The 25,820-nt window shown below is 33.9% G+C and overlaps 1 protein-coding gene across 2 annotated transcripts in view; it reads right to left on the bottom strand.

Moving 5' to 3' along the window:
* Positions 1-900: 900 nt before the first annotated feature.
* The window catches only part of LOC6049148 (homeobox protein PKNOX1), a 140,680-nt gene continuing 115,760 nt past the window's right edge, over positions 901-25,820 (bottom strand). For both annotated transcript variants that reach the window (XM_038258588.1, XM_038258587.1), the window contains exons 5-12: positions 14,386-15,216; positions 8,858-9,002; positions 8,519-8,788; positions 8,369-8,453; positions 7,952-8,277; positions 7,777-7,842; positions 7,634-7,706; positions 901-3,956 (exon numbers count right to left, since the gene is read on the bottom strand). In XM_038258588.1, the coding sequence (XP_038114516.1) occupies positions 3,616-3,956; positions 7,634-7,706; positions 7,777-7,842; positions 7,952-8,277; positions 8,369-8,453; positions 8,519-8,788; positions 8,858-9,002; positions 14,386-14,627 (1,548 nt within the window). In that variant the 5' untranslated portion in view covers positions 14,628-15,216 and the 3' untranslated portion in view covers positions 901-3,615. The remainder of the gene's footprint in view (positions 3,957-7,633; positions 7,707-7,776; positions 7,843-7,951; positions 8,278-8,368; positions 8,454-8,518; positions 8,789-8,857; positions 9,003-14,385; positions 15,217-25,820) is intronic.

Below are 25,820 nucleotides of genomic sequence, written 5' to 3'. Positions count from 1 at the left end.
ATAACCACTTAAGTGTTATTTATACACTTTTTAAAGGCCGGATCTCACATATTTTGATGAAAACGTTGTCCGGATCTACTATGCGACTTGTCGTTTGATGGGCAATCAAGAGATCTTTACAAAGAGTCCAAAAGATTGAAAATCTGGCAACCCTATCAAAAGTTATAATTACTTTAATGTTTTTAATTCACTTTTTCTATGTTGGATGTTAGATATTTTGATAAAATAGTGATATTTATACACTTTTTGAGGCTGTGTAGTGTATTCACTTCATGAACTAAGGTAGGTTAAGTAAGGATTTTAAATAAGATAAAATTTATAGAAGATTTTGTAAAAAGGCATTTGAAAGGTTTCAAGGAGCATTGAAGTGTGTAATATCATATAATATGAATTATGAATAATATGAATGTTTTCGGGGTTTCAAATGCCCATATTAATTTTTATTATTAACAAACAACACTGTTTAGCATATCTCTCAAGAATAAGCATTTTTTCAGTTCTATTGTTTTATTTACAGTCATCGTAAAACAAAAAAAAAAAAAATACGGCTGCACATCCTTATTTCATTTAAAAAATTCAAAATATTTTTAATCCAGCCCAAACATGCTAAATATGATTATCAATTTAGAAAAATGCGATTTAAAAGCGTTTTCAGTTTTGAAGTTATTTGAAAAAAAAAAAAATAGTTTGCTTCCTGATTTTTCGGACAAATTTTGAAAGAAGGATATTTTTTTAATCTATTAGAGTCGCTGCCAAGCTTAAACTTCTCTAAGAATATGTTTTAAAAAGATCGAAAATTTACTAAATTTGCTGCCAAAGCATTGCAACGTAAAGTCACTCCTACAGTCATTTGACTGTTATCAGAAAGGCAAACGCGCATAGCGTTTTTTTACATTTTACCGAAACTCCGATCACCTCCCCCATGACTGCATTCAAATGATTGCTGTCACCACGCTACAAAGCACGAGCAAAAAAGAGAGGGACAGGTTGAGAGAGAAAGAAGGAGAAGCATGTGCCTTCGCGTTGAGCGGCTGCTTGAGTGCCCAGCTCGGGTTTGTTCGTTTCAACTTCGTGTGCGTTCACTGAATGACGCTTCGAAATGACGATCACGAGAGGCGTTTTTTTTTTTAACATTTGAATATCATTGTCGGTGATGAATGCTGAATGATAGAAATGATAGAAATCTAAGGTAATTTTACAATAGGATGCAACCTTAGGCGTTTTCAGGAAAGCGCGTTTTCGCTCAGTTACAGTCGGTGATCGTTCCTCGTCCAAGCCATCTTTCTGTCTCCGGACCGATTTTCAATGTCAAAAAATAAAAAGAAAAAAAAATCAAATTTTTAAACCAACTCTAGCATTCTTCCAAAAATAAAAATGCTCAAAATCACATCTAAGTGAGTATTACAGTGCTATAAAAATAAATATTTTGTTAAAGATTGTAAATATTATCAATTTTGCTGAAGACGTTAAACGATTAGCAAAACCGTTCTTGAATATTTTGATAGAATTTTTGCATGGAAAATCTCTAAAATAGTTTGAAGATTATGGAAAATAAGCTCTTTTTTTGTAATGGAAGAACTCACAAAACATATTTGAAATGGCCACATCTAAAAATACCCCTTGAAAAAAATCGAAAAATTGCTCTAATGATGGAAATTTTGGTTATCTGAAAAATATCTAAAAATTGACATGATTCGAAAAAGGTTTTTTTTGGGGGTCAAACAAAAAAATGTGTTAATTTTGTGTTGGTTTAATTTCATAAAAATTCAGCCAATTCGAAAATACACCAAATATTGCTCGAAATCTCAGAGAATTGCTCTGTTTTAAAAGTCTTTGCAAAATTTAGTTTCGTTTAACCTTTATTATGAGCTTCAGTTTCTTTCAAAAATTCTCAATATTTTGCTAAATTTTTGAGTACAGTCAAGGACATTGGTGATTAAAAAGAAAACTTTTAATTTAGATTACTAAATGTACTCTTTCAAGCAAATGATAACGGATCAAGTTTTTTTTTTCAATTTATATATTGCCTAGCAATTGTTGCTGTTTTTTTATCACTATAAAATATATCCATCTTAAAAATAAAACATTTCAAAATAATAAGAAAAAAAATGCATTTAAACCACGTATACATTAGCTTGGCTGTGTTGACTGAAATTTGTTCTTTTTTCTCTACTTTCCCCCTGAGCTGATTATAGGGGAGGTTGTCCACCCACTTGCCTTCGTCGCTGCTCGTACAACAATATTCACCGCTCGCGTTTTAATTAGCATTATCATAATCATTCAATTATCACGATAATACGATAATTTATATTCGAACAGCACAGAAAACGGAAAACCGGATTGAATTCTTGCGTCCACCAAGGTGTGGCTGTATATAAAAATCTATATGTAAATAATATTTATTCATGTAATCGTTTTCTCCAATTTTAGCGCTCCGATTCCTTGCGCGGCCCCTTTTTAATTGAGTTTTTACGTATGTTTGCTTTTTTTTTTGTTGTTGTGTGTCCTTACCCGAAAAAAACAAACCAACTCGGACCTCATTATTTGTAATAAATATTAATCAATTCAACTTCATCATTCGGTTCGACGTGAGTCCGCGCGCAAATTTACTCGTTAATGATGTCGCTTTCCCCTTTTTGTTTTTTTTTTCTCTCGGCCTCGTTAATTAATTATCATATTTTCAACATTTTCCGTTGGAATCACCCACCGAGAAGAAAAACAGGGCTTTCAATAAAAATTAACTCACGCGCGTTTGTGATAATTTTCTTTCCTCGGCAAATCAATCTAGTGAGCGTCGTCGACAACCCCAAACGGAAATCGAAGCAAGCCTCATGACATGGCCATTGGCGTGCGGCATTTTCCCCCCACATCCCGAAGGCAAAATGACATTTCCATTCAAATGAACAATTTTGACGGAAGGAAGTGGGAGGGATGGGGGGGGAGGGGGCTTGCACCTGTTAAGCGTCTGTATAAACAAAAATCCGACGACTGTTTCACCCTAATGAAAATACCAAAATACCAAGAGAAGAAAAATCAAAATTGTTTTGTTTGGGTGTGAAATCGAGAAAGAAGGGATGGGGCGGGGCTGAACGTTTTATTTATGGTCTTAATTTGTTTCCAAATTGGGCTTATTATGCAAATGTGAAGGCACCCGTTCTGCTTACGGTCGCTACTGTACAGAACTTGACCGGTTTGGAAGGGGGTTTGGAGCGCAAGTATTTGGAGAAGTTTTCACTTTTCAAGAAATCTTTCGGTTTGTCACATTTAGAATGGAATAATTTTTACGTATTTTTGTTTTAATGATTGAAATTTTGAAGCTTCAGACAAACCAAATTAGTTCTTAAACGTCTAACATGATCAATGTCATGCAAGCTAAAGGTAAGCTAGCAAGTCAACTTGAACTGTCAAATGCAGGGTTGGAATCAATCACATTAAAACTATTGATATACTTTTATGTTGTTTTCCTAATCACTACAAAAAATTCAACAAAACAAAAATAATTACAAAATAATAACTAGCTTTCGTATATGGCATCCAGTTGCACTTCGTATAGACGTTTTCATCTCAAAATTAGTATACAATTGTGTAACCCCACCGAAAAAAACAAAAACCCTCCTAACGACCCCCGGCGACGGCCAGTCCATGTTGACCCGGACCGTCACTGCTGGTACCGGACTCATCCCCGGAACTTACGGACCGGGGGCGCCCTGGATGGTGAAACTGCGATCGAAGCAGGCCCCGGTTGATGATGTTGGCGCTGATGTTCTCGATGTTGGCCAACTGGTGGTGAGCGGAGCTGATCGGGCCACCGGAAAACGAAGGATCGGACCAGATTGGGGGTTGTTTGTTGGGAGGGTGTGAAGAGTTGCTTTCCTGGGGTAAAAGTGGAGGTGGTAGTGGTGGAAGAGCTTGCGGTAACGGTGATGACGATGCGGCTGGAGCAGGTGGACTTTGGGCTGTTGAAGAAAAGAAATTGGAAGAAATATTTTAATATTTTATAAAATAAATAAATAAAATTTATTTCTAAACATGATCAAAATCGATAAACAGTATTTTCGTTAAAAAGAACGCGGTTAAATTTTGGGTTTTACGACAAAAAATAAATATTTTTGCCTTTTTTACAAAGTTTATTGTTTATTTTATAAACGTGACTTTTCTTTACAAAAGAAATGAATAGAATTTGCTTAAGAAATAAAAAATCAACTTCAAGATTCGCTTATATATTTATTTGAAAACTTTTCTTGTAATCTTTTGATGTATGGTCCACTGCAATGGAACACCCGATTCGAGTGGTAGAAATGACAGTTCTCCCATAAGGAATACATTGTAGAAAAAAGCAAAAACTGCTCGAATGGAAGTGCTCCATTATGGGAGGCACAATACCATCGCACGATTACGGATCAGGACATTTGGAGTCTGAGCAATTTTCTACGAAATCGGTCTTTTTTCTTAAATTTTAATTTTTGTATTTTTTAATGCGACTGAAACTTTTTTGGTGCCTTCGGTATGCCCAAAAAAGCCATTTTGCATCATTAGTTTGTCCATATAATTTCTCATACAAATTTGGCAGCTGTCCATACAAAAATGATGCATGGAAATTCAAAAATCTGTATCTTTTGAAGGAATTTTTTGATCGATTTGGTGTCTTCGGCAAAGTTGTAGGTATGGAGACGGACTACACTGGAAAAAAATGATACGCGGTAAAAAAAATTGGTGATTCTTTATTTAACTTTTTGTCACTAAAACTTGATTTGCAAAAAACACTATTTTTAATTTTTTTTATTATTTGATATGTTATGTGTCCTCTAACATCAAATGCCAACTTTTCAGAAATTTGCAGGTTGTGCAAAAAATCTTTGAGCGAGTTATGAATTTTTGAATCAATACTGATTTTTTTTTCCAAAAATCGAAAAATTGGTCGCAAAAATTTTTTGACTTCATTTTTCGATGTATAATCAAATTTGCAATCAAAAAGTACTTTAGTGAAATTTTGATAAAGTGCACCATTTTCAAGTTAAATCCATTTTTAGGTGACTTTTTTGAAAATAGTCGAAGTTTTTCATTTTTTTTTAAATTAGTGCACATGTTTGCCCACTTTTGACAAACATATTTTTGAAAAGCTGAGAAAATTCTCTATATTTTGCTATGTTGATCTTTGTTGATACGACCCTTAGTTGCTGAGATATTGCCATGCAAAGGTTAAAAAACAGGAAAATTGATGTTTTCTAAGTCTCACCCAAACAACACACCAATTTCTAATGTCGATATCTCAGCAACTAATGGTCCGATTTACAATGTTGAAATATGAAATATTTGTGAAATTTTCCGATCTTTTCGAAAAAAAATATTTTCAACAAGACTAACATTTCAAAAGGGCGAAACATTCAATATTACGCCCTTTTAAAATGTTAGTCTTGGTTTAAATATTTTGAAAATATTTTTTTCGAAAAGATCGAGAATTTTACGAATGTTTCATATTTTAACATTATAAATCGGGCCATTAGTTGCTGAGATATCGACAATGGAAAATTGTGGGTTGTTTGGGTGAGACTTAGAAAACATCAATTTTCTTGTTTTTTATCACTTGCATGGCAATATCTCAGCAACTAAAGGTCGTATGAACAAAGTTCAAAAAAGCAAAATATAGAGAATTTTCTCAGCTTTTCAAAAAACTTTTTTCCAGAAGTGGGCAAACATGTGCACTAATTTTAAAAAATTAAAAAGTCACCTTAAAATGGATTTAACTTGAAAACGGTGCACCTTTTCAAAATTTCACTAAAGTACTTTTTGATTGCAAATTTGATTATACATCGAAAAATGAAGTCGAAAAATGTTTGCGACCAATTTTTCGATTTTTTGAAAAAATCAGTATTGATTCAAAAACTCATAACTCGCTCAATGATTTTTTGCACAACCTGCATATTTCTGAAAAGTTGGCATTTTATGTCCTCTAAAACATATCAAAAAATAAAAAAAAATAAAAATAGTGTTTGCTGTAGTGCTTTGCTCAGCTGTGATAGATTTTTAGATACAATAAATTTCGCAAAGCGACCTCCTTGTCCATATGTCAAAAGAAGTCATTTTACATAAAAATAGTTTTCGTAGTAAGTCTCCATACAATGTTGGGGGTTGGTCATACAAAATGGGTATTGGAAATTCTGTATCTTGAGAAAGAGTTTTCTGATCGATATGGCGTCTTCGAAAAAGTTTTAGGTTATGATTAGGACTTTTCGGAATAAAATCGGTACAAGGGATAAAAAAGTTGACGTTTTACCACTAAAAAATTAAAACCCAAGAAAGTATTTTTTTAAATTTAATATGTTTTAGGGGACTAAAACAAATATTTTCAAAGCAAAAGGATTGGTAAATATGATTTTTTTTAAAAAAAAGTGTCTATTAGAAAAAATCTTAATCCTGTACAAAAAAAAAAAAATACATAAATAAATAAAAAACATTTTCTGAAGCAAAATCAAATTTGCAATCGAAAAGAACTTAACATTTTTTTATAAATTGTTTTAATTGTCAAGTTATAAATACAGTCATCCCACATATTCTGAACACCCACAAATTTGGAACACTTTTGTGATAATTTGTCAATAGGATGAAAAATGCAACTTTATTGCCAACCCTATAATTTTTAGGACCTTTATTTGGACATTCTCTTGCTATTTCACTAGTAAAAGTAGTAATTTGGACACACAGAATTTATGGACAAAATATCATCTGAACAAAAAAATGAATATTTGAAAACCGCGAAAAATTTTGCGACATCGCAAAGAATTACATGATTTCGAAGTGTTATTTTTCGGCCAGGAGATAATTTGAATAAATTAATATGTTTTCAATAGATTAAAAAAATCAATATTTTTCATCACAATGGGGTCCTAAAGCCCTATGTAAATTTTTATGTACAACAGTAAAAAATACGATTAAAAACCAATTCTGATAGTTGTGGTTTGGTTGAGCGTTTTAGCAGAATGCATTACTGTGAATACAAAGAGACGAGTTGTTCCTTTTAATTCCGCTATATATTCTGATCATTCTTTTTGCATTGTAATGCCAAAGAATAAATTGACAAGACAACATTTTTTCGATGAATCAACTATGGTCCCCTTGAAGTGAGCTGTCAAGTGGGACCTTTTCGGTAAAAAGGACCCTGAAGTATTTTTTTAAATTGATTTAAAAACTGATTTTTAATCATTTGCGGTCGTACATAGTGTCGTTGTACTCAGAAAAATGAGCCTAATCATTGTGAACTAAAATGTCCCAAATTTTAGCTTAATTTTAGGACCCAATTCGTGTTGATTGTGAAGCCACAAAAATCTCAGGATCAAAATTGTTTTCAATTTAAGATAACCACTTCGGAACTCTCAAAGACCCCTGCTGATCAATCACGGCGCCGGCCACGACCATTGGTAAGATCACGAGGAAGTGGGTGGGAATGTTAGCATGATACTTGCATGATGGAGACGGAAATATTACATCTAGTAATAGGTAACATTACTCAAAATAGAGTTAATATTCCAACCAACCAAAGGGATTCAAATGAAAACTATTTCTCGGAGAGTGGAAATCGAACGCTCTAGATGCAACAATTAATAACTCTACATTATGTTAAGAATAACCAACTCACCAGAACTGTCGGAAGCGTGCTCGAGCATCGGCTGGAGGATTCGGCGTCTGGCATTGATGAACCAGTTATTGACCTGATAAAAGGGATAAAAGTCGTTTGTTACATTTATATAATAATTTCCTCTCTCTATCCGCAAAACTCACTTGTAACAGCGTGAGATTGGTTTGGGCGGCCAGGGCTCGCTTCTCGTCCTCAGTAGGATAGGGATGCTAGCGGACATTCCACGGTGGATCCGGAAAGCGGAGGGAAGAAATAAGAAAAGAAAAATCAAAATTAGTGGAAAACAGAGGAAATAACAAACTGGACACGAATACTAACGACTAGATGCTGAAATAACCAGCCCCTCAAGACGCTCGTGGCGCGTTTGGGCAGAATGGCCCGTTTGGCCCCCGGTGACAAACCGGCACTGCCGTCGTCTTCGTCCTCCTCCTCGTCCTCGTCACCGCATTCGCTGCCACTGCTGGTGGCCTCGGACACCAGCAACGGAGGGGGAGGGATGCCGATTTGGGCGAGGGGAGTGGATCCCGGGATGGTGGGTGGTTGGAGGTTGTGGGGAAATTGGGTGAAATTGGCGGGATTTGGAATCGGTGCCGGGATCGGGACGGGATGTTCCGGTGGTTGTTGAACGGAGAGTTGGTTGTTTCCTGCTCGGTTTTTGTGGTCGAAGTCAGTTGAAAGACCGTTTTTTGATGGGTAAAAATTAAGATAGAAAAGATTTGGTTGGGATGGTCTTACCTTGCATATTGCTGTACTCATTGGTATCGGTTCCTGACAGATAGTCCGCATTTTGGTAGTATCCTTGAGCACTGCCGGAGAGGTCCTGAAAGAGTAAAAATAATGTATTTTTAGTTTTTAAAAATTAAAAAAATATTTGCAATTCCTTACCTGCTCCGGGCTGTTGATCGGGCTGTTCGAGTTGGACAGGTTGTTGTTGTGCTCGAGGGCGTAATCGGACCGCAGCAGGTTCTCCGACTGCATCTTGCCCCGCAGGCAGGCGATGTAGCGCGTGCAAAAGTCCCGGCACAGCTCCTGCACCTTTTCCAGCTCGAGCAGGTGTATCCGCAGCACCTGCAGCGCTTTGATCATAAGGCCGTCCAGTTCGGAGTTGTTGGTCAATAGGGGGCGCTTCTCCTTCTCCAGCATTTGGACAAAGGCCTGCGAAATTTTTATGGCAAGATTTTAGATTATGGAATCGCCCAAAAGTAGGCAACCAGGGTCACTCACCTGAACGTCCCGGGAAAAGCTGTCCCCGTCGCTGGGCCCATTCGAGGACCCGTTTGGGCTGGACGAGGTCGAGGAGGGAATGTAGCCTTGCGTTGCCTGTTCGCATTTCTCCAGGAGTAACGCTAGCAGGGAGAACAGGGGATGTCTAGAATTGAGAAAGAAAAAAAAAGTTAGAAATTGCAGTTAAGGTGCACCACCTCGAAATCGAAATGCAGTTGGTCCGTTCCGGAGGAAGTTGCCTTCCCCCTTTTTTCCGACGAGGTCCTTTCAAATACAGAAACAGCCACACACGACCCGGCAGACACAATGACAGGGTCGTAATAAAGATATTACAGTTATTTCAACATTGCTAGATTCCGTGTTCTTTTCTGTCCGTTTCCGTTCCCCCTTCTTGTAGTTCTGCATTGAGCTAAAAAGTAAACCCTTTTCTTGGGTCCAATAGTAAGGGAAGACCCCCACCAAAGGGAAGAAGACGTCGTCGTCGAAGTCGGTTCCAGGGAGCTTTGTCAAACATCATGTCGTGTTATATTTACTTATGGGCGGAACAAGAGTAAGGAGACAACGAAGACGATGAAGACCACAACCGGAATGGATGAAGAAAGTCCAATATCGTCATCGTGTCTATCCCTGCTTTGGGGGAAAGCTTTTACAATCCTTTCTTCTTCTGCATTTAGATATGTGTACAGTGTATTCTGTGTGTCTATTCAAGGAGACATCATCGATGGGGGGACGTGTGTGCAATCGGAAATGGAAGTTTATTTCGGTTTTGGATGATTTGGTTCGTCTCAAAAGTAAGAATGATTTAAAGTTGTAAAATTAAAAACTCTAAATATTCTTTTCAGGGAATTTTAAGTAATTTTTTGCAACTTTTTGGACAGACAGATTTAAAATTTACGCAATTTACGCATAAGCTTCAACATAATTTTTGTTGATGGAAATGTTGAAAATGGAAATTTTGAAGATACCTAACCTTGTTTAGATTGAAAAAAAAAAAAAAACATATGCTTACTCCTATTTTAATTCCTGAAAAATAAAACCAAAACCTTTTGTGCAGTTGCAGATTCAAGATTCAAGATTCAAGATTCAAGATTCAAGATTCAAGATTCAAGATTTAAGATTCAAGATTCAAGATTCAAGATTCAAGATTCAAGATTCAAGATTCAAGATTCAAGATTCAAGATTCAAGATTCAAGATTCAAGATTCAAGATTCAAGATTCAAGATTCAAGATTCAAGATTCAAGATTCAAGATTCAAGATTCAAGATTCAAGATTCAAGATTCAAGATTCAAGATTCAAGATTCAAGATTCAAGATTCAAGATTCAAGATTCAAGATTCAAGATTCAAGATTCAAGATTCAAGATTCAAGATTCAAGATTCAAGATTCAAGATTCAAGATTCAAGATTCAAGATTCAAGATTCAAGATTCAAGATTTTAGACTTTCAACCCACTTTGGGCTTGTTCAAATATTACGTCAAGAGATTTGAGGGATTTCAGACTTCCCTAGGGTATTTTAACCATTATTGAACCCTCTAGTAGAGCCGGTGCACATTTTTCACAATTTTTCAATACTTTAAGCACTTTTTCATAACCCTTGTACAAAACAATGAAATCTGAAGTCTTTTGAACAATTTGGACTATTTGTTTCATCAGTTATTTGTTGTTGATTAGAACAATAGCCATTTGAACAAAGAGTTTATTTTGCCTGTTATGGACCCCCTTTTCCTATAGTGGTCCCGGGTCCACAATCCGATTATGGACCCGGGTCCACTATAGGCAAACTGTTATTTTTATACCAAATTTTACCGATATTTGATGTTTTGACAATTTTCATCATAAACATATATGTTTTGTTAACAAATTTGGCTTTAAACAGCAAGAAAAAACCTAACAGACATTTAAACACATGTATCTCCGAAAAAGATCAGAGAAAACGTTTCAAAAACTACTGTAAATATAAAAAACAAATAAAAAAAGTAATTTTGATGCATTTTTTTCCATAGTAATAACATAAATGGTTGACCGAAACTAAACAATATATTTGTTTACAGTTGCTGTTAAAACCACGCATGTTTATTAAAAAAAATGTTTTATTTTTTATTTTTAATCATAAAATATTATTTTAAACTGCAATTATGTTGCTTCAGTTAAGTATAATTAACTATAGTTTTGATTAATTATAAATTCATACGGCTTCAGTATTTTTGGTACTTTTAACATTTAGACAGCTATATTTATGCTAATAATTGAAAAAATATGCGTTTAGGTTGATTACAAAAAGCATTCATTGTATGTTTAAGAGAAATTTTTGCTTAAATACACAGTTTTGGAAAAAGTTTGGATTTTCGTTGTCCTATATTGGACCCCCTTAATTTTTGCTCAAAAATAAGCGGTTCTTCGCTTTATTTAAAATTGGGCAGGGGGGGGAGGCCATACATTGTGCCCCCCCAGAAATTTTAGAAGAAAAATATTCTTATTTTAAATATTACAAAAAAAAATCCCAAAAATAATTGAAAATAATATTTAAAACTGAATTGGAATTGGATAGAATTCTTGTAAGCGAATCTGTAAAATAGTTCAAAAACATTTGTTGTTTTTTAAATCGACAACGTTTCATCTATACTACTGCGCTCTCTTATGCTAACTAGGTAGGAAAACCAGCAAGCTTAGTATACAAGAGCAAACTTACGCAAACTCTTGTCAAAACAATCATCAAGTTTTCAGACGCAACATTCTGCGATTTGCCATTGTAGATCAGGATTTAGCGAAAATGAACTGAAACACTTTTCAAAATGGTCATTTGATGACAGCTTTACATTAAAAAAAATGCTGATAAATTCGATATTTTTTTGAGTAATTTTAGGTATTTTTTTTCTTGATTTCTTTTTAACAAATTGCAAATTTTTGGTCGTATCAAGTTGTCATAATGCTTTTTTTTATTGTATTAAAAACCGTTTGTGTATCTTTTTGGTTATCCTTAAATTCTGAAATTCTGAAATTCTGAAATTCTGAAATTCTTAAATTCTTAAATTCTTAAATTCTTAAATTCTTAAATTCTTAAATTCTTAAATTCTTAAATTCTTAAATTCTTAAATTCTTAAATTCTTAAATTCTTAAATTCTTAAATTCTTAAATTCTTAAATTCTGAAATTCTGAAATTCTGAAATTCTGAAATTCTTAAATTCTTAAATTCTGAAATTCTTAAATTCTTAAATTCTTAAATTCTTAAATTCTTAAATTCTTAAATTCTTAAATTCTTAAATTCTTAAATTCTTAAATTCTTAAATTCTTAAATTCTTAAATTCTTAAATTCTTAAATTCTTAAATTCTTAAATTCTTAAATTCTTAAATTCTTAAATTCTTAAATTCTTAAATTCTTAAATTCTTAAATTCTTAAATTCTTAAATTCTTAAATTTTAAATTCTTAAATTTAAATTCTTAAATTCTTAAATTTAAATTTTAAATTCTTAAATTCTTAAATTCTTAAATTCTTAAATTCTTAAATTCTTAAATTCTTAAATTCTTAAATTCTTAAATTCTTAATTCTTAAATTCTTAAATTCTTAAATTCTTAAATTCTTAAATTCTTAAATTCTTAAATTCTTAAATTCTTAAATTCTTAAATTCTTAAATTCTTAAATTCTTAAATTCTTAAATTCTTAAATTCTTAAATTCTTAAATTCTTAAATTCTTAAATTCTTAAATTCTTAAATTCTTAAATTCTTAAATTCTTAAATTCTTAAATTCTTAAATTCTTAAATTCTTAAATTCTTAAATTCTTAAATTCTTAAATTCTTAAATTCTTAAATTCTTAAATTCTTAAATTCTTAAATTCTTAAATTCTTAAATTCTTAAATTCTTAAATTCTTAAATTCTTAAATTCTTAAATTCTTAAATTCTTAAATTCTTAAATTCTTAAATTCTTAAATTCTTAAATTCTTGAATTCTTAAATTCTTAAATTCTTAAATTCTGAACAAATAAATTGATGTTAAATTTTCGATTTTTTTAAACATTGTTTTTTTTTGTAATTTTCAAGTTTCTGATTTTTTAAATTTCTGAATTTCAACTTTTGATTTCTTAACATTTTTAAGCCATGAGTTTTTTTAACCCTAGGGTTTTTTAAACTTTTTTTAAATTTTGGAATATTTATTTTTTTCTGTTATTTTTTTCTGAATTGCAGATTTGAAAAAAATGTTGTTTTTTAATGTGCATTTTCCAATTTCTAAAGTTCTAAATTTTTGCTTTTTACTTTTGTTTTCGTTTTTAGAATATTTGTGTTGTTGAATTTTAAATACCTGATAATTTTTATTATTGACTGTTACTTCTGGAAAATAAGTGAGAATATGCCAATTAGAAGGAATTCGCCTTCCAAATATATAAAAAATTCCCCCAATAAACATTCTCAATCACGTTTTAATAAATTATCTTTTTCAAAAAAAAAAAAAAAATGGATTCCGGATGAAAAAAACTCTTATCACATCGTAATATTCAAATTGGTAAAATTCGTGATATACAATAAACTTAAACATCATATCGCCACTCTCACCTAACGATTTTGGAAAACAACCGTGCCCCCCTCCAACATTTTGGACTAGTCGGCGCCTCTGCTAATGGCCATGGCTGATTTTAGAGGTCAATTCAATGTCAGTCAATATTGTTTTAAATGATGCTGAATATGCCAAGTAAAAGATTTGTAGACAAAAACACGCTTGAAATTGTGATTTTATTGAATTTTTCATCATCAAAACCCTTAAGAGGGTCCACTATAGGAAAGGGGTCCACTAATGGATAACGTACCTTATACCTTTAACATGGGCTATCACTAACCTCAAACCGCCCCCCTCTTCTTATTCATCGACTAATGTTTGAACAAACCCTTTTGTGGCTGCCAGTTCATGTTGTTTGAAACAAACATTTAAAAATTTTGTGCATCAAGAAGTAGCGTTTCCAGAGGAAGACGTGTCAAGAACACAGACAGTGTTTTCGTGTTTTCAGAAATTTGCAGCAATGATTTTTACAGTGCTACAATCTTCTACAAATTTGTGGAGAAGACACACACAAAATTTGATGCATTTTATTTTCCTTATGGGAGAACTGCCATTTCCACCACTCGAATCCGATGCTTCATTGTTGTCACCAAAGTCACCACAGTTTGAAACTCAAAGTGAACTTGGGTTTGTGTTCGAACATCCGCACAAAAGAGAATCACAAAAGAGAGTTGCTGTTTGGACACGGGTGAGAAAATTTTGACAGAAGTTCAAACAATTGTGTTATTTACGTGCGCATGTATTGCGTGTACATACACGAAAAAAAGTGAGGTTAAATTTTGTCCGGCTAGCAAAATCAAATGGTTCGCGTGTGCGTACGCGAAACGTCATAAAGCTCTATGAACGGTTCGATCAATGACTGATTTTTTGTAATAAGCAAACATTAAATCTAGAGTTTTTTTAAAGGTCCAATAAGCTGTTTCTGTGTTTATACGACCTTTTTATATAAAAAAGCTCTGCGAATGTTAAAAAAAAACTCACTTGTACACCGCTCGCTTGTCCGCTTCGAATTGCGCCTGGTCAGCATCGCTAATCGGTCCCGTCGTCGTTCCGCTGGCGTTACTGGCGTTGCTATTGCTTGGCGAAGACACTGGCGTCGGTCCGGTGGTGGGAACAGCTGCAGCAGCAGCACCAAGCGCTCCTACACCTGCTGTTCCGCTCCCACTGCCACTCCCACTACTACTTCCGGTTCCGGCCGGAACTGTCACACTATTTTCTTGCATTGCTTCTTCTTTGTTTGTTTCTTTTCGGAAGAAAAATATATATTTTCTCTGTGTTATATAAATTAAGCTGATTTCCACCAAAAATCACACATCCACAAGATCACGATTCGATTAAATTATTGCACATTCGTTTTCCGCAAACTGAAGGGGGTGGGAGGAAAGCACTCTGCTACCACGTGGAAGGATTATGGCCGGCGCGCACGTGGTACGTGACTGCCGGTTCTGGCTTCTGGCGTTCCGGAACCCCCGTAGGGAAGAGGAAGTGGGGGAAGAGGGTGTGTGTATTGCCCGGGGAGGTTCGCAATCCGATTTGCATAAATCAGTTCATCAATTTGGCATTGATTGTTTTCCAAACCAACAACCGTTGGATCGTCGTCACACACACACACACACACACGCGGACTCAGACAGTCACAAACTCAGGAACTCAGTTTATTTGGCCAAAGTTTCCAAGTGGATTAATTTTTCCATGCTGTGTCGTGCAGGTTCAGCTGCTGGTCGTCGACGAGCGTCGGTTGTTGTCCTTGTGGTTCTTGCGTCCGGGGGTTTCCGCCGTTGTAACTGTTACTGTTGCTCCAGCAGACATAGCCTGGAAACGAGAGGAGATAGGGGAAAAAGCATGAAATTAGATTTTCGTTTTAGTTGTTCTCTGTAAGAAATGACCGGAAGATTAAGCTTGTATTATTTATAATTTTAATAATTTGAAAATTGTCCTGATATAATATAAACAACATCTAAATATCTTTGTTAACATGATATATTATTTAAATAAAATATTTTTAGAGATTGGTTTATTTATTCCTTATTATAGAGATTTTTCACCACCATCTAGAGATGGGCAAAATCGCTCTTTTTTGGGAGCCGCACATTTTCGTTCGCTCATGCAAAAGAGCTGCTCTTTTGAACGGCACTTTCGCTCTTTTTCAAAATTTGAATGAAAAGGTTGTTTGAAAAATCGTGTGATTTTATAAGTTATTTCATATTAGACTTTTATAAATTATTAGGCCGTTGCAAATATTTTTCAAAGTTTAAGTCGCCCCACCCTTCAAAGTCGGCCTGAATAATCGGGGGCAAAAAAATATTTTTTCGAAAAACATCCAAATTTTTAAGGAAATTTTAGTTTCATCAACTGAAAACCAGTTAAAATGCATTTTCCTGCGTTTATAAACATATTTAGCATGATTGAACTCTTTTGAAAACATTTTAAATTTTCATGAAATATCAATGTTCAGTCCCACAAAAAGTTTTTTGTTTTCGCCAAAAAAAATTCCGTCGATTCATCGATATTTTGGAAAGCAACTGGATGCGAGTAAAATTAATTTTGAAATACTTTTTCCATCGAAATGTTGAAATCTAGGCTTGTAGTTTCAATTAACATATTTTTTTGTCCCACCGCCTCGCATTTGGTCAAGGCCTAGGGACATAAACTTCAAAAAATATTTGCAGCGGCCTTAGATAAAAAATTAAAACAGAAAACGAGAAGATTCTACTCGAATCTAAACATTCGAGTAATTAAATGGCATCCAATCTTTAATCTAGGATGCTGGAAAAATTGCTATTTATTTAAAAATTGCGTCTATTTCTGCAAGAGTTGAGCTCTACAGTTTTTTTTTTGAAAAGGTCCTGAAATCAAAGTTATAATTCTGGAGTTTTTTTGAAAAGGTCCAATAAACCAAATTCCAGTTTTTGCTTGGTCGTCATCGATCATGGCCGTTCATGGTCACCCGCGACAGACACGGACGACGAAACAAAGAGAAGCGCAAAAAGTAACTATTTCAAAACTTTTTGTCGTAAAATCACGATAACTCGTGATGTTTATAAGCAAACCCCTTATATCTATAAATCAAATTTTTTGTAATTGTCTGCTCTACAACTTTGTAGAACATTGTTACACTCTAAAAAATAACCCTGCAAAGTTAGAAAAAACACGAAATTTTAAAATGAAAAAAATTGTTCTAAATGAAAAAATGACCCTTCTGGGTCAATGTAGATTCGAAAAGTACATTAAATTTCCCATAAAATGACATGTTCCAAAATTTTTTACAGTCAAGTAACGGAAAATGGGAGAATTTTTAAAACGTTTTTAGCGTTTTTTCGATGAAAAATACGTTTTTTTCGGAATTCTGAGTACGCCATCAAATCGGGCGTCTAATTTTACATAAAAGTCCCTTTGACACCAAATTTCTATCTCATCACCGTTTCAGGCTGCAAATTATTGAAAAACATCTCTTTTTTCACATGTTCAAAAATGGAAGGGGTCGCCCCTCCGTCAGGAGATATAAAAAAACGGACCTCGGATTCGTGATCAGGGACAAAAGTTACCCCTTAGGACAAAGTTTCACGCAAATCGAAGAGGGGTCGGGGCAACTGCTGTGTGAGTTGGCGGAGAATTACCCAGTTATAAAAAAACGGGTGCCACGATATCTCAAAACTGCTTTGACTAAATCGGGCTTAGTCATGCACAAGGAATATATGTTGAGAGTCTTCACCCCAAATTTCAGCCAATTTGGTCCATTCCATCTCGAGATATCGTGGCACCCGTAAATCAACTCGGTGTTTAGAGAAAAACGTTTTCAACGTTTGACAGTTCGCTTTGCGCATGGCAAAATTATGAACTTAATTCGTCTCTTACTCAGTTCAGTCACGAAATATCTTCATGAAACTTTCAGGAGTGATTGAAAATCATCTTTTTAGTGAATTAAGTGAATTTTCTGTAATATGAAATTTTGTGATTTTCTACATGTATGTAACCCCTTAAGTCAGGGGTATTCAAAAACACCCAAAAAGCAAAAAATTAAAATTTTGTTTTTAGGACCTTTAAAAAAACTCTAGAACTAATGCCGATATTTTATTTGGAGAAAATATTCTGTGAACTCTTTTCTACATTCTGTTTTAATTGATTTAGTCTATTAATGTGAAAGTTTAATCGGACAAAAGGATTTATTTATTTCCAAAATCTCTAAACTATTCAGCAGATTTTTGGTAAAATTTTACAAATAATGCAATATACTTTAATCAGTTGTACAATGGAAAGTTTATTTCATTTTGTTTAGAAAATCATTTACCTTTGGGATTAATTTTTATAAGCATTGAAATATTTGAAATTGCATTTTCAATTCTCAATAACAAATTAAATACTAAAAGACCGGAGTTTAAAAAAGAACCGCGGTTCTTTTTTTGTGAGCCACGGTTCGTTCGCTCTTTTCAGTGAACCGGCTCTTTGAGCGGCTCGCTCTTTTTTGCCCACCTCTACCACCATCACATACTTAAAAGATGTTTTTGTAATCAAAGTAAAACTTTTTTTAAATTACCTATAATTTAAGAAATTTTATTATTATAATTTTATTCGGACTCAAAATTGACAAATTACATATTTTGACAAAAATTACTGAAATTTCTGTAACTGATGAACTGAAGAACTAAAGAAAAGCAAAAAGGAAAATAGAGTTTTCTCTAAATCATCAAAATAGCGTCGAATTTTTGAGTGACGATAACTTCTGTAAATTTTTTAGTTCTATCGAAAAACATATTTTCAAAATTTTCAGATCAACCATTTGAAAAGCGCCATAAGCATTAATTTTCGACCAAATCAAATGTTAGGGTTGATTTAAATATTAAAAATATATTTATTCAAAAGATCAGAAAATTCACGATATCGAAATTTCTGTACAGTATCAATTGCAAGTTTGATTATACATCTAAACAAACACAAAAAAAACATCGGCTTTTTCACAGTTTTTGGAAATCATAATGATTACGAAAAATTGTCAACAATAATACTTTGTTTATCTTCTTAAACATATTCAAAAACAACGAACAAATGATGCTAAATGTCTTCTTTAATTTTAAAACAAGTAATTACTAAATCTAATCGAAATAAAAGAATTAAATATCTATAATACAAAAAATAAATAAATAAAACAAATGCAATGTTGTGGATTTTTTTTTAATTTTCGAATTGTTGTTGTTATTAAAAATTTAGTTAAACAATTTATAAAATACTCACAAAAATGTAAAATGTTGTGTAACCTTTCCGTTTGCAACCTGTTTCCCTGAGAAACTTTACATTGTAAAACTGACGTCTCTTCCGTGAGACCAAAAAACTCGCGCAGTGAGTGATCGATAAAGTGTCTGATGTCAACTGATGGGAGGGGTGGCGAGCCGTCATAAATCAAAGCAATTACAACCATCTAGATGTTGAAATCATCAAGTTTTCCAATCGTTTGCGGCCGATTTCCGTTCCCTCTCGCTAAATCACAAATCGCATCAAATTCAATTAGGCAGCTCTATTGCGCGCGCGAGTTTCGCCCCGACGATTGCAATCGCAAACTCATGAAATTGCGAAAGCTACACATTCCGCGCTCGGGCTACTGAATTGTTTGAAATTGTTTTGCGAGGGGGTGGACACAGGTGACTTTGGTGGGGGGCACCCCCAACAACCCTGTCGTGAAGCGATGATGTCGTTTTATATATATTTGTTTTCATTTATATGTTATTTGATGTGCGGATTTCTGGTGGGGTGTGTCGTAAAACAATCAGCGAGCAAATTGTATGAAATATGGTCGTTTGATTGGGAAGCTTTTCCTTTTGCGAGAGAGGTTGTGTGGCAGCGAAATATGAGAAAATTCAATTGAACTGAAATGCTAGGCGGTTTTCTGGATGAAAGTGGTTAAATTTGAATTGCGAAATGATTCATTTTACAATGTTGTTGATATTTTATATTATACTCAAATCCATTGCAGGAAAAAAATTACCATTCAACAGTGTTTAAAAAATCTCGTAAAAAAAACTCGTAAAAGAAATTGTCGCTTTTGCTAAAATACCAATTTTAAAATTGATTACAGATTTTTTTTAAAGATTAAAAAAGTGTAATTTTTTTTAAATGCATAGAAAATAGTTTGAAAAATTTATTACTAAATTGAATTTTTATGTGAATAACAGTAGCAATAACAGAATTTAGACCTTTTGTCTAAGGTGAGACGGGAGAAGCGCCATATTGAAACCACGACTCGCGTTTTTGGAAGCACCTTTAATGCGGAAATGCCATAAAACTTACAAAGTTTTTTGCAGACGCTAAATAGGTCGATAGCCCAGACACAGACAACAGACGTAGCAGCTAGAACAAAATAATTTGAAAATCGTGTGTAAAAATATGGCGGGTGATTCACTAACGCCATCTCGTAGTCTATTGCCACTTGCAAGAATAAGCCTGAATGTAGACTGCAGTGCACCACAGTTTTTGCAGGAGCCGTATTCTTATTCTCACCAACTTGATTCGATGATGCTAATTATTTTTAATAAACTATTTTTTTTGCTCTGAAATTAACTGAAAGTTATCCGAAGCGATACTGAGAATAAATACTTTCTACATTCCAAAACTATTTTTGATCTACACATCAATTTTCTCGACTAAAAGAGGCATGCAACTTTTGATGAGAATGAGAATACGCCCAACCACGTGCTTTTCAATGTTGTTGTTTACACTCGGTAGCAGCGCGGGAAAGTTGTCAAATCTCCTCTGTGACGACAGCGCCACAAACGGCTTGCCATTCTCGATAAAACCGTTGCATGTTTTTACACAAGGTGGTGATCCAGCCAAAACGTCTGTTGTCTGTGGCCCAGAGTCGATTATCCGAAGCCTCTGTTGTCCGTAGTTCGATTTTCCGAAGGTTTTTAAGGAACTTCGGAGAATCCTGGACAAACACAATGTTTTTGGTATTTTTTTTTTCTCACTTTGAACATGACATATGAGTTCTGCGACCCAATTGTAGTCAAATTTGAGTGGTTGATTGCCTGTTACACTATCAAATGCTTTCTTCGATTTAAAATTCCCAGATCACTTCAGAGCATTTTAGGGGTCATAATTTAGCTCAACTACTCAAACCAAGACAGCAAAATTCATGATATGAAAAAAAAACTTGAGATCAAATTTTCACATACCATACAATTTTTAATTAGATGCGTTTTATTTTTCTTTATTTGCTTTTGAAATAAAATGTTGCTAATTTAAATAAATCATTTTTTGTGTTTGAATTTTATTCATATCATTTCTTTATTGCTAGTTCCAGAATCCATTAATATGCTGTAAAATGGCGCAAGATAAAAAAAACCCATTTAGTAAAAATGTAAATAAAATAAAACTTGGATTGCTGTCTAAAAAATCACAAAAAGACACTTCACTTTGTTTATTGAAAATTTAAGAAAAGCCTTAAAAAGCAAATTAGTCATACTGAAACTAAAGATCGTTGCAGAAAATTTTATATGTTAAAAAATGTCTCAAATTAAATCATGGAGAAAAAACATTTTTTTCATAAACAATATACAATACATTTTTAAACAAATAAAGTTATCTTTGTTTTTATTTCTTAAAATCAAGATATATGAATCTTATTTGCATCACTAGTTTATTTATTTATTTATTTAAAAGAAACTTAAACAAATGAATATTGTCGAGTTCAGAAAATGGTTTAAGTTGAACAGAAGTTGTTAAAGAACTGGCGTCCCGTTTCACCTTAATCTGATTTCAAAATGCTAAATATAGTTTCCTTTTTGTGATGAAGAACGATTTTGAACATTTTCAACCTACGCTAAACAAAAGTTATATTTTGTTTATTCCTTGAATCCTAATATTTTTCTCAATATTATCAAAAATATAGTGTTATTATTCTAGTTTTATTTTTTTATTTAACTAATTTAATTTTAATGCCTCTTATTTCACAGTTTGATGTTATCATACCAACAAAATACACAGAAAATTTATAAATCGGCTTTATATATTTTTTCAGATACAGCTGAATAATTAGCAAAAGGTGAAGTTTGCTAAACTTATAACTAAAACAAAATCAATTTTATGAAATGCAATTGGTACTAAATTTAAGTTAACTGTTTCTTGCATATCCATTAAAAACCTTTATCAAAGTTTTTCTTTAAATAATAAGTAAGGATATAACAAATTTTGATCAAAATTTTTGGTCTTCGGCCCTGATCAAGGGGGGTGTGTGGGAGGAAAAAATAAAATAAAATTATAAGCTTAATTTACATTATTTTTAAATAAAAATATCATTAAATGCCCGTAAAAAATCCAAACATGGAAGAATTCATGAACATTCATTTCCATAATTGTTTCGGTTATTTCTAATCTGTAGTCCCAAAATTAAACTTTCAGAAGATCCAAAAATGCCGATATTTAAAAATTAACTTTATACAATGAATTTTAAATAGTTTAAAATTGTACTCCTTTTTCAATGAAAATTTCTATTGGCCTGCATTGCAATAATATTTATAAATTCACATTTATGCTGTAAATAATATTCATAAACAATTGTTATCAAGAAAAATGAATCAAAACCGGTTTTTTTTACAAAATCTATTATTTTTTTTTTCGACCGAGCCACGTAGCCCAGTGGTAACGCTTCCGCCTCGTAAGCGGTAGATCGGGATTCAAATCCCGGCTCGGACTAACACAACTGGTGATCTTTTCCCTTCTGGAATCGATTGCTTAGTAAAGGGAAGGTAGTGTATCGTCACAAACTGGACCTTATCACGACACCTTAGGGAGGCGACCTATGGAATGTTAACATTAACCTTACCATGTTAACATTAAGTTGAGAAAGAAACTGCCACTGAATCCGCTTTGTAAATGCCGGCCCCGATACTCTTCAAGGGTGTTCCCCTCAGGAACTGGGAAAGATTTACTTTACTATTATTTTTTTAAAAGAACCAATCTAGATCACTTTCTGAATATTTGTATTTATCCGTTTACGTTTATATTTTCCTACTGCCATTTAAAAAAAAGAAACAAATGTGTAAATTAAGCTTCAATAAAACAATTCTCCTAAAAATCCACAACTTAAAAATTTACCTATTTTCAAATGTTCTGTTACTGGTTGAAACGTTTACCAAGAGCCTTCAAATAAAAAAAACTATTTTGAAGTTTTTCGTCTCAAGTTCAATGTTAACCGAAAGAATTGATTCATTTCCAAAATCCAAAATAATATTGTTATCAATATTAAGTTCTTGTTCTTGTCAAAATAGATTCTTCAAGAAAAAAAATGCTTGATCATTCGAGGATGCGACAGTGCTTAAAAATAAATAAAACCCAAATATTTATTTATTTATTGAAAACGAAGTATAATTTAACGTTCCGTTTCCAGTAAAATTTTCGGAATTTAAAGATTATTTGGAAATGTAATATTAAATTTATAGTTTAAATTTTAAACCTTCAGCAAATTTAATGTAATTGTTTTAAACGAAACGAAACTAAACAAAATAAATTAAAAGATAAATAAAAAAAGATAAAAAAAAACACTCACACCCCCTAATTCCACCATACACAAACACAGCGCATCGCCGCACAGCAAACATCCCGCGTCTCGTCAAATGCGACACATTGTGTGCATTCAGCTGACGAAAAACTGTCGAACGACCCTGCCTCGCCTCGCCTCACTCACTCCACTCTATAAATTTATAATCGTGGCGATGGGAGTTGTTGGTTTGAAATCTAATCGGTTGAAACATTGCAACATTTGGCTCGTCATTTGAGGGGGTTGGGTGCGCTCGAGCGGGGAAATGTTTTTGATTCCGCGATTTTGATGAAACTTTGCGAAATTGTGCGATCGTGGCTCACGTCATTTTTTCACGTTTTTGAGCAAAATAAATTTCAATGTTTTTTTACGCTGTATGTTACAAAAATTTGATTGGTCTTTGTTACTTCAGTCATGCTTATCAACGACAAAAAAAAAAACATTAAGATGGAATGCAAATTTGTATGCGGTGTGGCAACATTGCACGAAGTTTTATTGTATTAGTTGTTAGTGTCCGATTTGAAGAAACAAATTCACAATTTTGCCTAAAATGTAGGTGGACAACCGAGCGCGATTGCGACGAAATGTGATTGAACGTGAATCGTTGACGAGTGGTGGAATGAGTGTGGAAACAAGGGAGTGCGCGTTCGGTCGTGGTTTTGGTGACACACAGAATGTTTTGCATTTGTTTTGGGGAATCACACGATTTGCTTTCGCAAACAAGACGGGTTCTCTCAATCAAACTTCACTTTGTATTTGGTTTTTGCTAGCTGCCAGTTGATGAAATGATCTCAAATAATATTGGACTTGGAGCATTACTTTATTTTTCAATGTTTTATTGACATTTTAAATAAATCATCCAAGTCCTTTAACCCACTTCCAAAAGTGAAATTAAATCCAAAATTAATCAACAAAGATAAGTGTCTTGAGATAACTCTCCAAATGCAAGCATGCACCTCTTATCCCTTATCCCTCAGTTCACATAAGTGACAGAAAGACCTTTTACCATCAACTGTGCCGACGACAGAGAAAACTCTGTCGGAAAGTTACTTTGAAGTCTGGTTTGGGGTTATCTCGTATGTTAGTCAGAGCTCGGCTTGCTCCAGAACTGCCCTCCGGGATTGCACTTGGTCACGGGCGGTGACGATCAAGTGTCTTGCACTTTGAGTAAATATGAGCTCTGAGCTCTGTGTGTACTCGTACTCGGCAAATTAACTTCAATTAGTAGCCAGAAGCAGAAGCAGAGAGAACGGGCTCTTTATTTGAATATTTTATCTCTGTAAACGGATCACTTTCGTAGCACACTCTCTGTGGACTGAATGTGTTTGTGTGTGTTTTGTTTGATATGTCGGCTTTTGATTTTCCTTTCACGGTATGCTACAAGTACCTATCGTACCCAATGACATCATTGTTTTAAAAATTTATTATTTTTTCCATGCGCATGCGAAAGTGACAAAATGACCTCTGACTAAAATTTCTTTAGCAGGTTGTCATACTTGCAAGGCTTTGGTCCTGTCTAAAAAAATTTTCTACATTCTGTTTAAAAAACATTCCCGAGGAATCGGTTGAAACGACGAGTGTTAAGATTTTTGGTAAAAATCGTTCAAATTCGTAATTTTTTGGACCACCTTAACACGGTGTTGATCACCCTAATCTAAAACCTAAAAAGAGATATCAACAAAATGACTTCTGACTAATATTTTCTTTGGAATGTTGTCATACTTGCAAGGAATATGACTTTGATAATGTCTAAAAAGTTCGTTTGAGTTGGCTCAAACTTTGTGGGGACCTTCCCATACAAGTCTCCATACAATTGTGGCTGCTGTCCCTACAAAAACGGTACGTAAATATTCAAAAAGCTGTAACTATTGAGTAAATTTTCTGATCAATTTGGTGTCTTCTGTAAAGTTGTTGAGGACTATTGAGAAAAAAATAGGTACACGGAAAAAATGCTTTTTGTAAAAAACTTTTTTTTTCACAAAAACTAAATTTTCCAAAATACAATTTTTTGATTTTCGAGATTTTTTGAAATGTTTTAGGAGACAAATATCCGCAACTTTTGAGCTATAGAAAAACATGGTCAAAAAATCTGCCACCGAGTTATATTTTTTTCAAAAAATAGAGATTTTTGGAATAAATCGAAATCTTACACAAAAAAATTGACCTCAATTTTTTATGTAAAATTGAATTTGCAATCGAAAAGTACTCAACAGAATTTTTGATAAAGGGCTCCTTTTTCAAGAAATAGCCACGGAAAGTTTGATTTAAGCAAAATATTTGCAGTTTTGTGATTTTTAAAAATAGTGACCATGAGTAACCATTTCTAAAAAAAATTTTTGAACAGTTCAGAAAATTTGCTATAAAATTGTCTAAGAGTAATTGGAGATTGGACTTCTGGTTGCTGAGATACAGCGGCTTAAAGAAATAGGAACAGGAAGTCTCACCCAAGCCGAGCTCCCGTGGTGTAGTGGTACGGGTTTCGCTTTGTAAGCGGAAGGTCGATGGCTTGAAACCCATCTGGCGAGGCAAAAGGGGTAGGTGGCGGTCGAGAGGGGATATCGGCTGCTGCGGGAATTGACTTTGTCAAGTCCCAAGCCTCCCCAAAACCCATCCCATCCAATCTCTCGGACGATCTGTTGGCGACTGAGTCTGAGCGTTGAAGAACTCTGTAACAATACGCAGAGAAGAGCTTCAAATGCTACTTTCGACTCGGTCACATGCTCTCAGGCAAAATTCGAGCTGAAGATTGGGCTATATGATCGGTAACGATCTCTAGATGGAGTCAAAAATAAACGAGATTTCCTCAATCTCGCTCATCTCCACGTCCTCGGATCGGTCTCTCGTGCTCGTGTGGCATGGCATTTGGGGGATTGGTCTGGGGAATGAGAGG

This window comes from Culex quinquefasciatus, chromosome 3, assembly GCF_015732765.1.
Source record: "Culex quinquefasciatus strain JHB chromosome 3, VPISU_Cqui_1.0_pri_paternal, whole genome shotgun sequence".
NCBI lineage: Eukaryota > Metazoa > Arthropoda > Insecta > Diptera > Culicidae > Culex > Culex quinquefasciatus.
The sequence above is the reverse complement of the archived record's forward strand: the minus strand, read 5'-3'. Positions and strand labels throughout refer to the sequence as shown.